Source organism: Ictalurus punctatus, chromosome 25 (assembly GCF_001660625.3).
Source record: "Ictalurus punctatus breed USDA103 chromosome 25, Coco_2.0, whole genome shotgun sequence".
NCBI lineage: Eukaryota > Metazoa > Chordata > Actinopteri > Siluriformes > Ictaluridae > Ictalurus > Ictalurus punctatus.
This window is the reverse complement of record NC_030440.2, coordinates 4638938-4657682: the sequence shown is the minus strand read 5'-3', so window position 1 is coordinate 4657682 and position 18745 is coordinate 4638938. Positions and strand designations below refer to the sequence as shown.

Sequence of the window (18745 nt, the reverse complement as noted above, 5' to 3'; positions counted from 1 at the left end):
GCTTCATATCTCCAGTGCAAAACTAAAGAAACAAATATCACACACTATACATGTCTATGGCTGATGGGTTACATTTGAGATAAGGGAAACATTGTGTAATATAAATTTGACTAATTATCCCTTTAAGATGTAAACTAATTGTCTCTCTTTCTGGATATTAATGTTTTTGGATCTTAATCTTTACAAACTGAAATGTTTAAACACCTCTCAGGAGATTATCGAGCTGCAGTGTCCGTGTCTGACACTGGCGCTGTATCATTTCCTTGTCAAGGCTGAAAGCTTACTTCTCACCTAACTTTCTTGGGTGTGATGCTGAACTCTCCACTGCTCTGAGATGTAATCCATTAAAGCAATGTATGGAAGCATTTCCTGAACAGAGACTCTGCTGAAATTCAGAATTGCAGCCAGAGATTTTTGAGTGATAGCTTTCCTTCAAATATGGGACTCTGAGAGTAACTCGCATGAGTTGTACAGCAATGAGTCAATGCACACATGTTACAGTTTTGGTAATTATCATTCCCATAGACATAAATCAATAATGAAAAATGTTGGAGTAAAATGTTCAGTAATCATTTTCCCCATGAAGTTGTTGTTCAGTTTTGTAAACGCACATGACAGTTTCTTATATCACTGTTGGATAACAGACATAACAAACACAAACTGAGAAACAAGAGCAGTGCCCTACCTTTCAACAATGGTCCCAAAGTATGAGTGCTTACAGAAAGCAAAAGAAATCCTTAAAGAACTTCCAGTCCTTCTTCTGACTTCTGCTTCAGTTGAACAGTCCAGAAGGAGACACCATGAGAAAGAGAACTCTTTCCAACCCTCTTTCCTGCCTCTAACTCCCTGTCTGTGTTTTGTCCTCTCTCGAACTCTGCAAGCCAGCAGAGACACTCTGACATGCTTCGAAGGAGAAGAGAGAGAAAGGAGAGTGTGGCGAGAGAGAGAGAGAGAGAGAGAGAGAGAGAGAGAGAGACCAATCAGAGAAAGGAGGTGGTCAGATCTTCTCTATCACCACCAGCACTTAAAAATTCAAGCTCCAAGCTTGAAGTAAGCAAGGTCAGAGAGAGCCAAGCAGACTGTTGGTAGGCTCCCACTCCTCCTTTTTGTTCCACAGAGTGAAATAAAAGTGGTGTATGGAGTGTATGGACCAGAACTGTGTCTATATTTAACCCGTGTTCTCACTCACTCGTTGCTGTTAGCAGCTGAGCAGATTGTGGCCGAGCTGTCCAGGCCCAGCTGACAGCTGAGCTCTCAGACTCCCCCATAAACACAGAGATCATTCCAGCAAAGCCATATTATACAGCCTGAAATGGACCTGGTGAACACTGGCACAAGTTTATACCAAACCCAGGGCTGTGTTCACATTAAATACATAGTGCCAAGCTTTATTTAACATGTTCAAGACAAACATGTTCAACAAAAAGGGATCAGCTGTATCACAGTATAACCTGCTTTATGTCAAATAATCAAGACAGAGTCTTACATTTACGTTAATTACTGTATATGGAATCAGACTCTATCATGTCTGAGCCTTCATGAAATCCTAGTGAGCAAAGAGATGGTGTAAAAAAGCCATCCACAATTCATCTAGCATGAAGTTTTTAAATACTGTGGACACAGAAAAGACATTGGATTGAAAAATAGATTTATTTAAAGGCCAGGTCAAGGCCTTTAAATATATTTTTTTTAAATAATTATAATAAAATTAATTAAGTATCAATAGCATTTTACAGGTCAGTGTAAGTCAGACTGTCATACTGATAGACAGGGTTGATATTGATATTTATGACCTATAGGAAGGGACTATACTGTAATATCGTTCATCACCTTGCCAGGTTGAAAAAGGAAAAAAATTAAGCCAATATTTCCATTCAATTTCCTGTCATACTTTATTTATTACTATTCTATTCAACAGAGAGGTTATCCTTGCCACTGTCACGGCTGGCTTGCTCATTAGGGATCTAAGTCGGATTTCTGTAAAGCTGCTTTGTGACAATGTCCATTGTTAAAAGTGCTATTATAAATCAAACTGAACTCAATTGAATCTATACTCACAAGGTTCTCAGGGCCTTTGGAGGAAAAACAGCCCCACAACATTACAGATCATTCATGATTTGGTTCTATTCTGTATGAAACTCATTCTTTTTACACAATAAAAAGAATCAATCCCGCAGGATCTGTCACCTCTTCAGCGCCCCTGTGAACCAAATAATGCACTTCCTATTCGTATCATGTGTTTGCATACAAAGGCTGTTAATAAGGTGACATAAAAGAAGTTTAAAAAAAAGGTTGGGATTGATTTTGGTTATCCTTGAACTTAAGTTAGTTACAGTTACATTTATTTAGCACTTTTCTAGGCACTCAAAGCACTTTACATAGTATTGTTGGGGGGGGGGGGGGTCTCCTCAACCAACACTAGTGTGTAGCATCCACCTGGATGATGCGGCAGCAGCCATAATGCACCACATCACACACCAGCTGTTAGTGGAGAGGAGAGAGTGAGGAGAGAGTTATGTAGCCAATTCAAAGATGGGGATTATTAGGGAACCTTGATAGAGAAGGGTCAATTTCACCAGGACACCAGGGTTATACCCCTACTCTTTTATGATCAGTTTAACATCTCATCCAAACGACGGTACTGTTTTTACCGTATAGTGTCCCCATCACTATACTAGGGCATTAGGCCCCACACAGGCTACAGGATGAGCGCCCCCTGCTGGCCTCACTAATACCACTTGCAGCAGCAATCTTAGCTTACCCCAGGAGTTCTCCCATCCAGGTACCAGCCAGGCTCAACCCTGTTTATCATCATTGGGAAGCCAGGCGAGAACTGCAGGGGGATATGTCTTCAGGAGCCCAGACACACAAAATACACCAGAGTAGATGTCAAGGATTTTTCTTTCAACGCCACTCATTCTTTCTCATATACTGTAATTTGTGGTAATAAAGATCATTGTTAGCTTACAGTTACCAGTTTAGCATTTAGCTTACAGTTACCAGGGTGTCCGCCAAGATCGCTGGGATATTTCCTAGCTCCAGGCTTCCCTGCGACCCTATGTAGGATAAGCAGTATTTATGGACGGTTATATTTATGTCCTCTAACCAATACAGTCTGCTTTCAATATTAAAAAAAGTTTATTTTCATTTAAGAAGAACTTGAAATTACCCAAAGGTATGTGTCACGTGGGATCAACTGTTGCTCCAAGAATTAATGCTGTTCCTGAATCCTCCAACATTCCAGCCCGATCTTTACATCACTGCCAGATCGCCATCATTCTACTGCTCTAAGCCTGTTCCTCATTAACCAACATTGGACTTTCTGTACATCCCACACCGCTCCTCAAACTGGTGCCCAGCCCCCCAAACATTTCTGTCATATTTAAGGGCTGTAGACATGAAGTGGCCATTAGGGTGGCAAGGATCATGGTTGGGGTAGCAGCTGACACCACTTACCTCTTCACTTGTATAAGCTACACTCAGTACACTCAGCATGAGGTATTTTCTTTTTACGCTGATAATTCCTGATGACATCATCTTCAGACATGCCCTACCTAAATCATCAGACTCATTTCAGGGAAATATCCTGAGCTGTAATGAGTCAGGCCTATTATATTACAAGCATGTCTGCTTGTGGGTTGGTTTTTTTTCTTCTTCTTCAGAAAGGCATCTCAGCCAGAGTTCAAACTTATGAATTGAAAGCATTTAATACACGAACACTGTAAAACACGAAGATTTTTTCTCAGGCGATCATTCAAGACTTGGCATATGGACCTGGAGTGCTAAAAAGAAAAACTGATACATTCTTCTATAAAAGATGTGTCATTGTGCATTCCAAATGAATCAACAATGATACGGCATTTGTAAGAGCAGAGGACAGGAAGACTCACCATCTCATGCTTTGGATGGCTCCATATGCCCTAAAGATTTGCATTTTCAAAAAAGAAAAAACACCATAAAAACAGTCTCGCCCTTCTTTCAGTGGATAATCTCACCATATACTCTAAAAAACATTGGGTTAAAGAACCCAAATTGGGTCATTTTTAGCCCAACAGCTGGGTAAATATAGAACAGAACACATTTTGAACTAAACTAACCCATCACGTTGGGTTGTTCATTTTAACCCAGCAAATGGGTTGTTCTTACCTTTTGAAAATGTCAAACACACCACATTATAAACAAATATGTCAGTATGGTATCTCCTTCATTTATACACAAGGAGGTGTTGAGGAATGTATTGCTGCTAAAGTGGTGTTTATATACAGACTTTGAAGTAAATGTCTCAAATAAGTCATTTTTAAGACCAAAACATCAGATTTTGATCAAAGGAGACATTTAAAACATACAAAAAAAAACTGAGTAACCAACTTACGATCCAGTGGGCGTTACAAACAAGTAAACCAAAGCTAACGAAGATAACGGTGCATTTAATGTCATGTGAATTGAACTGTTATCCAGTTAATTGGGATAAATTCACACTTAATATCTGTATACCATGTTGATATATTTCTGTAAAGCTGCTTTGAGAATGTCTATTGTAAAAAGCACTATACAAATAAAATTTAATGGAATTATCACACATTTTTGCTTTCTCTAATGTACAGTAATGGTTTTATGGATAAATATATTGATATGAACCTTCACTCAATCATGTGTTAATTTTTAACACACCTGCATGTCTAGTTAAGGATGACACATTTTGTGTTGCTTTTAACAGTGTTGTGTGTTAAACATTTCCACACAAAGATGTGTTAAAAATAACACAAATTATACAGATGTGTTTATACTTTTTTCCCTACAATTATCCTAAAATGCAATTTGTTAAAATACTACTAAAATGCTCACAAAATATACACACAGTTGCATGAAATCCAGGTGACATTTATTAAAATCATTTAAACATATGTCAGATGTAAGAATTGGAGTTGATGCTTCTTACAAATCTCCATGTCATCTGGGAAGACACAAGTCCCATTCCCCTTCATCTGAAAAGCTGTAAAAGAGCAAAAAGAGTGTTGGTTAGTTGTTAGCTACAAAATGTGGACAAATGCCTTTGGGCTAAGAAATTGTGTTACAGAATCCCAAATTGTGTAATTATGGAAATGTGACCTTCACTCTCCTAATGAACAAAATGGTGCTGTAGACTCACCAGGAAAATCTAGCTAGCTTGTGAATATTTATTTTCCAGCCTTTAGCATCTCACTGCCAATTTTTTTGCACAACCTAATTCATTTAACCAACATTACAGAGATAGTGGGAAACATTACAACCTACTGTAACCCCTAACCTCTTTTTGTCACATTAACCTTGTGAAGAACTTTTGACCTTGACATTACTGAGCTAGTTAAGTTCCATTAGCCACTGGCTGTCTGCACCTGTTACCCAGCATTAACATTCACCGAATACATGAACACGGCTCTAACCCATACTTCTAATGCCAATTAATACAGCTTGCCTTGTCTAAAACATGTAGTAAATGTAGTTAACACTAACCCACCAAAAGGCTCAACCCAACATTTTGGGTAGAAAAAATACAGCTGGCAACACTTGACACAGCTTTAACGTCCATGCACACTTCAAGCCGCTCGTGCACGTTGTCGCCACAGTGCCATCTGCCGGCGGGTCGTAACATTCATACTTTGTGGCGTCTCATAATAATAAAATATTTTTTAAATGTTAATAGAGCAATAGTGCAAAAGTGGTGCATGGTCAGTGAAATTAAAACATTAATTTAAACACACCATCCAAATTTCCATAGTCTTCCTAGAGTTTAGGTCTAGATACAGTATGTCATGGTAACATACCATACTACAAGAATTTGTTTTGATATGCAGCTTGAATGTTTGTCGGTTCACCTCAGACACACTAACCTCGATTCTTATTCATAGAGGAACATGTAATAAAATGGATGCTTATGTTGGTGTGCACCTATAGACTGTCACTGCAGCTTTCATTCAGAGCTTAGCGATTGTTCCTCCAGCATCAGAGTAGACTCCAGTTGACTGTAACATCTGCTCTGCACTTGAATTTATCTCAGATTATTTCAGCCTGATGTTTGTGTACCTTTGTAAAGTGTCAGTGAAATGATTTCTCCCACATAAAACATGCATAACATTTACAAAGCCTGCACTGATTTTATATTTTAATATACACGAAATACACAAAATTAATAACACTTACAAGTTAACGGACAACTGTTTGCTTGTCAGCTTTATTTCAAATATCTGATATATATCTAACACTGACATACAGAAATCATTGACTGGTCCAGTTTTTTTTTTTTAAAAAACTTCTGCATCTACAAAATGGAACAGGCCCATATATACCACAACTGTGTTAATTTTGTTATTAATCCAATTTGTTAACAATGACTGTAAATGTGTTCAGCATGGCTTTTATTCTTTTACTAAAGAAAATAAAAAGGGATGGTGTGTTGTTGCATGAGAAGTCGGGAACAGTGGCTTCACATTGTATCACTCATCCAAACACAGCCATCCTACAGGCAAAACAATCAAATTCATGACATGCACAAAGCATGATAACATTCCACTATACTCACTGCTGATGGACATGAAACACTGTGTGTGTGTGTGTGTGTGTGTGTGTGTGTGTGTGTGTGTGTGTGTGTGTGTGTGTGTGTGTGTGTGTGCGTGCGTGTGCGCGTGCGCACACTTGTGTGGGTGCAGACATTCCAGGAATCCCAGCATATCATTATAACTCTTACTTAATTACATTGAGTTGAAGGTATGTACATGTAGATGAGTGTAACTTGAAGAACAGAGCTCATATTCAAAAGACACGCTGAGAGACAAAGAGACTCTATTCAGACACAGCTGATGGGAACAGCAGTGTGTAACATGTGATTGTGCGTAAGCTTGATGGAGAATGTGTTTTTGTCAGGCGAATGGCTGATAAACATCAGTCTGGCAAGATGTGTACAGTAAAGTAAATAAAAAATATATAATAATAATAATAATAATAATAATAATAATAATAATAATAATAAATGTTTACAGTGAAGGAAAGAAAATAAGTATTCAGACTTGTTTTTGTCATTTAATGTACATCCAGTGCATATATCCACTTCAAATGAACACATTAACATTAATGTCTTTTGACTTTGTACCTTGAAATATGAACAAAAAGTATGTATTAATAACCATGTTTTAAAAATATTAACCATTAAAAATGTTTTTAAATGAATAATCATGTTTTAAAAAACGAATGGGTCAAAAAATATTCAGAAACCACAAATTACCAACATTACTTTATTGCAAAATTACAGCTTCGGGACGTCTTCGGTAATCAGTAATCAGCTTTTTTGCAGCATTGTAGTTAAATTTTGTCCCATTCCCCTTGGCAATAATCTTCAATTCCCCAAGGTTGTGATGGTCCCTCTAAAAAATCCTCCACAAATTGTCAGTGGAATTCAAATCCAGAGATTGGCTAGACCATGCAAGGCCTTCTTGAGTTATTTTGGCTGTATGTTTGGGGTCCTTATATTAATGAATTCTCCCCAGAATGGTTTTTTTTTTTTTGGCCGATGAGATTAAATTCTGCTCCAGTATGTCATTATACAGTATGTTTCATTCATGTTCTCTTCAATGATGTGTAATGTTCCAGTAGCATTTGCAGAGAATCAGCTCCATATCATTGTGCTCTCACCTCCGTACTTCACTGTGGGTATCGTGTTCTTGGGATCATACTCACAATGCATCTTTCTCCAGATATAACAAGCTGAATTATTGCCAAAAAGTCATATTTTTTATTTATCTGAGCAGAGTAAATTGTTTGAAACAAATTCTAATTTGTCTAAATGTGCTCTTTTTAAGCAGAGATGTCTAGATCTGGTCACTAGATGGTGCTAGTGTAATCACTTATACTAAATAAATATAATAATAATAATAATAATAATAATAATAATAATAATAATAATCCACAAATCCATATATTGATACAGTGCATCTGGAAAGTATTCACAGCGCTTCACTTTTTCCACATTTTGTTATGTTACAGGCTTATTCCAAAATGGATTAAATTTATTATTTTCCTCAAAATTCTACAAACAATACCCCATAATGACAACTTGAAAGAAGTTTGCTTTAAATCTTTGCAAATTTATTACAAATAAAAAACAAAAAAGCATATGTACATAAGTATTCACAGCCTTTGCCATGACACTCAAAATTGAGCTCAGGTGCATCCTGTTTCCACTGATCATCCTTGAGATGTTTCTACAACTTGACTGGAGTCTACCTGTAGTAAATTCAGTTGATTGGACGTGATTTGGAAAGGCACACACCTGTCTATATAAGGTCCCACAGTTAACAATGCATGTCAGAGCACAAACCAAGCCATGAAGTCCAAGGAATTGTCTGTAGACCTCAGAGACAGGATTGTATCGAGGCACAGATCTGGGGAAGGGTACAGAAACATTTCTGAAGCATTGATGGTCCCAATGAGCACAGTGGAGTCCATCATCCGTAAATGGAAGAAGTTTGGAACCACCAGGACTCTTCCTAGAGCTGGCTGCCCGGCCAAACTGAGCGATAGGGGGAGAAGGGCCTTAGTCAGGGAGGTGACCAAAAACCCGATGTTCACTCTGACAGAGCTCTAGAATGTCTCTGTGAAGAGAGGAGAACCTTCCAGAAGAACAACCATCTCTGCAGCACTCCACCAATCAGGGCTGTATGGTAGAGTGGCCAGACGGAAGCCACTCCTCAGTGAAAGGCACATGACAGCCCACCTGGAGTTTGCCAAAAGGCACCTGAAGGACTCTCAGACCATGAGAAACAAAGATTGAGCTCTTTGAAGAGTGTTTAGGTGGAACATGAATGGCAAGCGTCATGTCTGGAGGAAACCAGGCACCACTCATCACCTGGCCAATACCATCCTTACAGTGCAGCATGGTGGTGGCAGCATCATGCTGTGGGGATGTTTTTCAGTGGCAGGAACTGGGAAACTAGTCAGGATCGAGGGAAAGATGATTGCGGCAATGTACAGAGACATCCTTGATGAAAACCTGCTCCAGAGCGCTCTGGACCTCAGACTGGGGCAAAGGTTCATCTTCCAACAGGACAACGACCCTAAGCACACAGCCAAGATAACAAAGGAGTGGCTACAGGACAACTCTGTGAATGTCATTGAGTGGTCCAGCCAGAGCCCAGACTTGAACCGGATTGAACATCTCTGGAGAGATCTGACAATGGCTGTGCACCGACGCTCCCCATCCAACCTGATGGAACTTGAGAGGTCCTGCAAAAAGAATGGGAGAAACTGCCCAAAAATAGGTGTGCCAAGCTTGTAGCATCATACTCAAAAAGACTTGAGGCTGTAATTGGTGCTAAAGGTGCTTCAATAAAGTATTGAGCAAAGGCTGTGAATACTTATGTAAATGTGCATTTACATAAATACTTAAAATGTGTACTTATGTAAAACCTCCAGGGTCAGGGGTTCGATTCCCGCCGGGGCCATGTGTGTGCGGAGTTTGCATGTTCTCTCCGTGCTGCGGGGGTTTCCTCTGGGTACTCTGGTTTCCTCCCCCAGTCCAAAGACATGCATGGTAGGCTGATTGGTGTGTCTAAAGTGTCCGTAGTGTGTGAGTGTGTATGTGATTGTGCCCTGCGATGGATTAGCACCCTGTCCAGGGTGTACCCTTGTGCCCGATGCTCCCTGGGATCGGCTCCAGGTTCCCCGTGACCCTGAAAAGGATTAAGCAGTATAGAAGATGGATGGAAATTTGCAAAGATTTCAAACAAACTTATTTCACATTGTCATTATGGGGTATTGTTTGTAGAATTTTGAAGAAAATAATGAATTTAATCCATTTTGGAATAAAGTTGTAACATAACAAAATGTGGAAAAAGTGAAGCGCTGTGAATACTTTCTGGATGCACTGTATATCGAGTTGGGTGTGTTTCTGTCTTTGGGTGGTCTTGTGTGTGTGTGTGTGCATGTCTCTATTAAAGTTGGTAAAAGTGATGCTAAAGATCATAGTTGTAATGAAAACCAGCAACTTCAAATTAAGCTCTTTCCCAAAGAATTAATCTACAAAAATTTTTTTTAAATAATTGATTCTTATTTATTACAGTAACAAAGTCAACTAGGAATAAGACAGCCATGAAGCACCAATACCAAAACATTGGATTAAGAAAATCCAGAGTATATATTTAATGTCAGTTAATTTCCTTCTTAGCTATGTGGATACTTCATTGTATAAATGAATATAACTTAATCAGTAGAGTAATAAGAATCCTTTACCCCAATCCAACCGATTTAACTAATTTTATTGATTTCCTACTCAAAGTTTTGATTTGATTGTAGCTCAGCAGTTAAGCTCATACCTGCACAGGAATCATATACATAAAATCTTACAGTCAGGGTTTAGGCTTCATCACCATACTACAACAACGCTGGTTAAAGTAGTAAATGACCTATTACTGGCTCTCTTTGTCTGGGTTGCATGATCTCATGGCAGCTTGTGATACCATAGATTATAAAATTCTTCAGATTATAACATTTTGTTGAAGTTAAGGGACCAGCTCTTTCCTGGCTCTTTGTCTATAATCATATATTTTGTTGGTTCGTTGGCTTTGGCTTACTTGTTGGGGTTGTGTTGATGTTTTAAACGTCTCCTTTGATCAAAATCTGATGTTTTTGTCTTAAATATATGACTTATTTGAGTAATTTACTTCAAAGTCTGTATATAACCACCACTTTAGCAGCTCTAGCAATACATTCCTCAACAACTTCTTGTGTATAAATAAAGGAGATATCATACTGACATATTTGTTTATAATGCTGTATATTCGACATTTTCAAAGGGTAAAAATAACCCTGAAAATATGAACCTATTGATGAAATAAAATTAACCCAGCGTTTTTGTACAAATGAAACCAACCTTTGGGTTGAAAAACAACACATTTGCTGGGTTAAAATTAACAACCCAACTTGGGTTAGTTTAGCCCAAAATGTGTTCTGTCCTATATTTACCCAGCCGTTGGGCTAAAATTAACCCAATTTGGGTTGTTTTTAGCCAGTGTTTTTTTAGAGTGTAAGGTGAAACTTTAGTATCAGACAGCTTCTGTAGTAGTTCATCTAAATTTCTAATAAATCTAAACTCACAGATGTGAGTGCAAGAATAAGACATGATAAATATCACTATAATCTATCTGTTGCTATGTACACTTTGTTTGTGAACGAAACATTCAGCTAGTTGTCTGAGTAATTATCATGCTACCTATCATTGGAGAGATTGGGAATAAAGCTGTTTGCTAGCTTTAGATATTTATTCCCCACATTTACCAAACTTTAAACTTGATAAGAATTTGATATTTATTTAGATTAATAAAGAATTTGGGTATGTTTATCTTGTTTTCTTGTGATCTCGACCTAATTAATTACATATGACATCATTTTATCACGAGAAAATCTTACGCCTTGTGAATAGGACTGGTGTGGCATGCACATTGGCCATCGCCATCATAAATTTAATAATTGCCCGTTGTAGAGATGGACTTAATCTGGTTGTAGACCTGACAGCCTCCTTCTCACTGACAGACATAGAGCTATTTCAGCTTGAGTGTGTCCCTGATCAAAGTTAAAACAAATTTGTTCTTCCATGATGCTGAGGGATTGAATTAAGCTTTTGCTGCCTACAGAACAATAAAAACAATGTGTTGTTATGTTGAATACACAGAAACATTAAGTCATAATCATGAGAAAACAACTTTTGTTATGTCGAGATCAAGAGAAAACAACTTTATGTCGAGATCATGAGAAAATTACTTTGTCATGTCGAGATCTCGAGAAAATTAAGCCAAGAACACAAGAAAACAAGAAAGAAAGAACAAATAATAACGCATGGCCTCTGAGAGCTTCCGTACTTAATTGCTCAGTAAAGGGGAAAACCCCGCCTCTGTTTTCACACGTGTCGAACTCCATTTCCCATGATACTCCAGTTTGAAAGCTTCCGGGTGTTGATGGCAACATCGCTGTTGTCAGTCAGACAAAAGGCGAGACAGTCCGCCTCTCTGATTGAACCCGAGCGAGCAGGGCCGGGGCAGGGCTGCAGAAAAATAAATGCAGGATATTCAAATGTGAAAAATAAACGGGATTTTCTGTCGTCAGCACTCGGTGAAGTCATTAAATGGTCTGCGGGGCTGGGACGTTTGCAATATTCACACGTAGCCTAAAGGTAAGTATTTGCATTCTTTATTCCTAAAGGAATTAGCTTGCTATATTAGCAGCCACCTTAGCGACTTGATGTGTTTTTGATTTCAGGCCCTAAATCTCGGTTATAACAGGAAGTCTCGGTCATTCCTTGAAACGCGTTACAGAAAGGACCTGACTGCATGCACTGGTTAAAATGTCGAGATGAACGCGAGTAGGTTTCAGCAGGCGAGATGAAGTTGTGTGCGCTAGCAGCCGAGCTAGCGGGGAGAAAACGGCGATAACATCTCATCTCACAAAGTTGACCAAGCCAAGTTAGCTCGTTAATGCAGTCATTTGGAGGTAACTTTATGCATTTAAATGCATTTCCAAGCAAACCTATTCTCATTATAAACAGTTTCGACTAGCAGAAATGATCTACGGTCCAAGAGTGTTGGTGGTTAACGTTATTGTTCATGTGCTGGGTTTTTTTTTTTTTTTTCCTTTTCCCCCCTTCTTTTTTTTTCTTTTTTTTTCTCGTCATGATCTTGCAAGTGGAACCGGCATTATGCTGATCTAAGCGGATCTGAGCTGTGTTTTTCAGCAGGGTGGACATGAACAGTCTTGGGATGTTTTGCAAAAGGTCAGGGTGGTGTTAAAAATTCACCCCAGAATGAATGTAGCTCTGACATTGAAGTCTTTACACTGTGTTTGCAAAAGGATCCTGGAGAAATGAACGCAAATATGCCAGGCTTAGTGCAGATGGGAATGGATGAGTGCATGGACTGATGGAGGGATGGCTTGATCTTTTATTTATTTCAACATGAGCCTGAGAGTGGAGTTATTTTTGGCTTATAATGAGCGGTTTGCTGCAATCGAGCTCTTGCAGGCCAAACCCAGAAAGCCTGAGGCCTTGTATTTGTATGACTGGAATAATTAGGATATGCAATTTTTTTTTTACGTTATTTTTTTTCCTTCTCCTCCTATATTATGGTGTGTATTTGTCAATGTCTTGACTTTCATTATTTAGTTATATAGATTATTTAATGATCTGAGACAATTCATGCTGCAGTGTTGAAAGTTGTATTAAGATTAGTAGTAGTTTTTATTTTTTCAACATTAAATCTGGAAACAATTAGGTGGGTTGGATATTTGAATGGTCCCACCCCCATGTTCATGAAGCTGTGCCCTCAGAATGTTACTTGGCCAATGGAGTGTCTGTCTAAAATGACTGGCAGGAGGTGCGTACCATAGTGATGGGAAGTTCGGATCATTTTACTGAGTCAGATCGTTGAAGCTCGTTCAGCAAAATGAACGACACCCCCCCCCCCCCCCCCCCCCCGAGTCATTTTGTTCATTTTCGTTACATGTTAAATTCCCCAACACATCTAGTACTTAATAAACTATAGGCTAATGCAACCAGGGCCGAATTATTAGAAACAAAAATTTATGAATAGATTTGCGTTAGGTCTTCAGGCTATGCAGTCTGTTAGTTCACCTGAGTTGTTCTTTCTTTTGTCACGTCACATTTGTCACGTCTGTTTCCTGTAAAACAGAAAATGATTAGTTCACCTCTCGAGTCTTCGGGTTCGAGTCGTTCGTTCATCCCGTGTCCGGTTCTGCATGGTGCATTGCCTATGCAGCGGTCCCCGGAAGAACGAACAACTCGAACCCGAAGACTCGAGACGTGAACTAATCATTTCTGTTTCCTGTACAGAGCTTATGGGAATGTTGCAGCGCATGCGTGGTCAGAAATGAATGAATCACTCTGAGTCAACTCATTGTTCTTGAATCATTTAAAGATTCGTTCAAAATGAGCAAATCGTTCATGTATCACACATCACTATCGTCCAAACACGAACGCTCGTTCCGGACCGTTAAGTCGTTTTGGAAAACTGTTTTTTCCATACCCCTGAAATAGAAATTTAAATGGAAGTTTTGTGGCTTTTCGTATGAAGCTGGCGCGCTCTGAAACAGTGACGCAATTCGTGTTTTGAAGACGTGAATTCAAAACGTATGGTCTCTCTCTACCACCAGTACGGATCAACAGCTTTTATGACTTCATTCTGCACGTCAGATTCTTTGTCCAATCAAATGCGCACTAGAATCCGAAGTGTCCTCTCCCCAACATTATAAAAATCACTTTGCCGTTGTCGAGCGTAGGGATGTTACGATACCAAAAATCTAGTAGTCGGTACCATTACAACCAAAAGTACTTGATACCGAAGTTGATACCATGGTATGGTATAAAATAAAAAAAGTAATTAAAAACTATCCTGGAGGACATCCTCCCCTTGGGGAGGGAGAGAGAGAGAGAGAGAGAGAGAGAAAGAGAGATTGATTTTAGTTATCAAACACTTGCTGACAATAAGTGGAGGTGCAGCACTCTTAAACGCATGTGCACACATGCACACCTTATACTCTGAATGCAAGCGTTAGTTTAAATTCACTAATATGGTGGCAGGCAAAAAAGATTTAATAAAAGCATGAACATGTGAATAATTATTAGTGATATTAGGCTACATTTAGCTGACAGGACACGGGCTGAATGGAGATGCATGGTGGCCCATTAGGAGGTAGTTTATAACACTAAAATGTGTTAGCCAGTTACTTGTTAACAACGCTATTGCAAACATTACATGGAGCATAACGTTAACTGGTTTCATGCCGGCTGCCTTAAACAAACATAATATAGGGACCGTCTTTCAGATGCTTCGTCAAATTCAAGGTGTTTCCTCGCTTTGTTTGAAATGAATGATAGCATCGGTTGCACACCGGCTTCACAGCATCAATTACGTGTTTGTTGTCATCCGCGAAGTATTTCCATATTCCATACCACCTTTCCTCTCAATGAGTCACGGTGGAGCTAAACTTCTGTAGTTTTTCTCCGTGTGCTTGTAGTTGTTCTTCACCACTTGTGGACCGACTAAAACACTTGTGTGTATTTGCTGCCCCCATCAGGTCTGGAAGAATTGCAACCTTGGTACCTCCATTTGGTTCCAACGCTACTCCAGTAAAACAAGTACCGTCCCGTTTTAAGAATGTTGGTACCGAAGTATCGGTTCACGTGACATCCCTAGTCGTGCAAGAGAAATCTCAGGAAGCACGGTTCCTGAAAGTGTCTTTGGCCGTTCGAATACATGCATTTTTATTCAGTTTTCCAACTGCAAGATGGATAAGAAGGAAGTGACTTGATTTCTTTCACTTTATCACGTCCGTGGTAGTAAGTACGGTTTACCCCGGGCTGTAAGGTAAGCCAAACGCTGTTGGCTATTTACAAATGGGGAGGAGCTACACGATATGTCCCACCCTGACTTCTTGTATCAGTGGAAATGCCATCAACACGTTGAATAATGCTGCATGTTTCAAGGCACTTCACAGGGACTTTAATACACTTTTGCTTAGTTTAATCCATTGTTTATCATGTTCTACATCTTCCAGGTTATTTGTACAAGTCAGGAATAAAACAAAATAAACTATTGCACCTTTTAATATGCATCGTTTGCATATTGCGCTACAGATGATCATGATGCAATTTCATCAGTTTAGTATACTAATAGATCAGAGAAAATGTCTAATCGAATTTAAGCTTCAATGACTCGCACCTTAATGCCTTTTAAATCAAATATTTTTTAATTTTTCATTTTTACCCGTACATATGTCTTTTAAACCAACAGAACATTAAAGCGTCATGTTTGTGGTTAAATCAGGACTGAAATCATTTCCTTGAATGCCGTGATTCATCCAAAGGCACAAATATGTTTGTCTGGAGCATCTGAGGTCATGATGCTCCCATGCAATAGAACACATTTAGAGAGCGATTTTTAGAGAGCACTTATTTGCATATTGCATCCTCATGTGTTTTTTTTTTTTTTTTTTTTTCTCTTTTTTTCTTTTTCTTCTTTTCTTTTCTTTCTTTCTTTTTCTTAACATCTGGACTATTTTGTTGCATTGCGGGTTAATTGGTGAAAACTGTGTAACCAGTCAACATCTTCAGGAGGTGGCGTACGGGGTGACTGAGATCCTGTGGTCCTCATAAGATCTCATGAACAGATGTACACAGAGTAAATGCTTACTTTGTAAAGTGGAGGATTCTGTCTGTTGATTCTCTGTTCATAAACAGTAATATTGTATTAACAGTGTATTTGCTGCATAATAATAATAGTAATGGTTAAAGCAGTAAATGACCTACTACTGGCAATAGAACTAAACTCTACCTTTGCTTGTCAGTAGCATGGGACCTTCAAGGATGCATCATTTTGCTGGGTGAAGTTAAATACTGTTTTTACCTCCTTTCAAGTGCAAAAATGGTCCATAAGGTCTAATTACGGCTCCTAAATCAGTGTTAAAGTTACATTTCAATTTAGTTCCACTTATCGTATCGAAGGCACAAAATGTGTGCGCTTTAGGGTCCCACTATGGTGAGGCGTTTGTACAGTTTTGTACCCGATTGAAACGATACGATCGGTTTATTTTGCATTGTGACCTAACTTCCTTTTGTAATCAACCCATTTGTTTGTTTCTTTTTTTTTTCCTTTCTTTCTCTTCTTTCTTTCTTTTTTTTTTTTTTTTTTTTTTTTTTTTTTTTTTTTTTGAAGTAAATGAAAATCTCGGCTGCGGTGTTGTGAAGGATCATAATGACATGAACGTTTCTGCACAAATCATTTCTCATCATAATGGCGATGCAGAGAACTGGCGCTCCTGTGTTCTTCTTTTCCTCTGAAATGAGAGAAGATGGCGTGGATGTATGCAAACCCGTCACGCATTATAAAACCTCGAATCAGAATGCCACGACTCTTAGCATGCGCATAATCGGCTCCCTATAGGTGTGCTGGATGTTGGCGGAAAATGACTAAGAGAAAATTATTTATTTATTTGTTTGTTTGTTTGTTTGTTTGTTTGTGGTGCAGTGCCTTGCAGCAGTGGACGAGGCTTAGTTACGCAGCAGCTGGTGCATGTGCGCGTCTCTTCTCTCGCTGCTCACCAGCACCTGCAGCGTCACTGCTGCATCCGAGCCTTCCCTGTGCTTTATGGCCCTGAGTATAGTGGCGCAACCTGCGGGGTGTCTGTGCTTCTCGTTTTCTACGCTTTACTATGCCAACCTGCCAATCAGCGCGGTGATGAAATGCAGGAGGATTGTATTCGTGCTGCAGATTGTGTCATAAGTGCTGCTTTATGGCAATCTTTCTCGCTCCCCCGCTCCGTATGCATCTCTTCAGCACTTACAGTCGTCCTCTCATGCCCTTGTCCCGTGACGTGGCCTATTTTAAGAAAAACTGAACAATCTGCCCGTTTATTACATTTTTCTCCAATTTCCTACATAAGTGTTTAATAAGTATTAAATGAATCCAGTTAGGACTAGTCCTCTCTCATGCATTCCTCCAACATTCCCAAATGGAAAAGCTACAGATTTTATACTGTTTACTGCTGCCTTTGTATGCAGTTTTACTGTTGTTAAATGAAATAATGTGAAGTCCTATTTTTTATTTTATTTATTTATTTTTTTATGAGCCTAGTGTTTTGAAGTCACGGTCAGTCTGTTTTTATTTTCTCTCGTTTTTTTTCCCCTGGTGTGCGTTCCGCAAAGTAGGTTAACTCTTAACTGGTGTACACAGGCTGGCCGAGCCGATGGAAAATCTAACAGAGACTCTTGTCATAAAACAAACACATATTGGAGGTCTCCGTTTGGTACGTTGCTTGTTCTGATGCATTATTGTTTCTGTAGTAACAACCTATACAGGGATTTGTTCAGCGTCACATAAATGGATCTAAAAACAACAACAAACAAATGCATGTAATTTGTTGATGTGAGGCACTTTTCTGTGAGATTGTTTGGAAGGAGTCTCCAGTGTCAGTTTTAGGTAAAGGTGTAGCTTTAGGTTTTCAGGACAGATTGCTTTGCAAATAAAACACTTGTGTGGTTATTAAAAAAAGAATCCATTTCGTGTCAGGTTATATCACACCACCCCATCGCTGATTATTTTCTTATGACTGCTTGTCCTGGTGTATTTTATTCCTTTAAGTCCATCTGAAGTGCTTGAAACCCGCAGTGTCATTCGATGTCTCGGCTTAATTTCCACTGAAACAGGAAGTCAGGGCAGGGTATATGGAGTGGTTCCTCCCCTTTTTAAAAAGCCAGTAGGGTTTAGCTTACCTCACAGCCCGAGCCAAGCCGTACTTGACAGTTAGTACCATGAACGTGAGCCTGAGCAATGAGTGTGTTTGATTCACTTGTGGAGGATTTTTCTCCACCTCCTTCACCTGTTCCAGCGGAACTCGCAGAATCTTCTACTGATGAATAAAATGAACCAGCAGTTGTCTTTGGAGTCAGGCCGTATCAATTTGAGCCAAGAACATAATGAACTTTATTTTACGTTCACACTATCCGTTGTTACCCAGATGAGGACGGGTTCCCTTCTGAGTCTGGTTCCTCTCAAGGTTTCTTCCTCATATCATCTTGGGAAGTTTTTCATCGCCACCGGCACACTCAATAGGGATAAATTCACACATTTTAAAATCTGTATCCTGTGTTTTATATATTTCTTTAAAGCTGCTTTGAGACAATGCCTATTGTTAAAAGTGCTATACAAATAAT

The 18745-nt window shown here is 39.0% G+C and overlaps 2 protein-coding genes across 8 annotated transcripts in view; one reads left to right on the top strand and one right to left on the bottom strand.

The window, feature by feature from the left end:
- The window catches only part of LOC108257717 (filamin-A-interacting protein 1), a 52564-nt gene extending 49721 nt beyond the window's left edge, over positions 1 to 2843 (bottom strand). For 3 of the 4 annotated variants that reach the window (XM_017455678.3, XM_017455679.3, XM_017455677.3), the window contains exons 1-2: positions 2762 to 2843; positions 686 to 903 (exon numbers count right to left, since the gene is read on the bottom strand). In XM_017455678.3, the coding sequence (XP_017311167.2) occupies positions 686 to 903; positions 2762 to 2815 (272 nt within the window). In that variant the 5' untranslated portion in view covers positions 2816 to 2843. Of the gene's footprint in view, positions 1 to 685; positions 1109 to 2761 lie in introns of those variants that run through there. The other variant, XM_053675671.1, reaches the window with a different exon arrangement.
- Positions 2844 to 11997: 9154 nt separating this feature from the next.
- The window catches only part of hmbox1b (homeobox containing 1 b), a 36092-nt gene continuing 29344 nt past the window's right edge, over positions 11998 to 18745 (top strand). For 2 of the 4 annotated variants that reach the window (XM_017455792.2, XM_053675790.1), the window contains exon 1: positions 11999 to 12196. The gene's annotated coding sequence lies outside the window, so the exon portion shown is untranslated. Of the gene's footprint in view, positions 12197 to 12282; positions 12514 to 18745 lie in introns of all 4 variants that reach the window. The other 2 variants (XM_053675791.1, XM_053675789.1) reach the window with 2 other exon arrangements.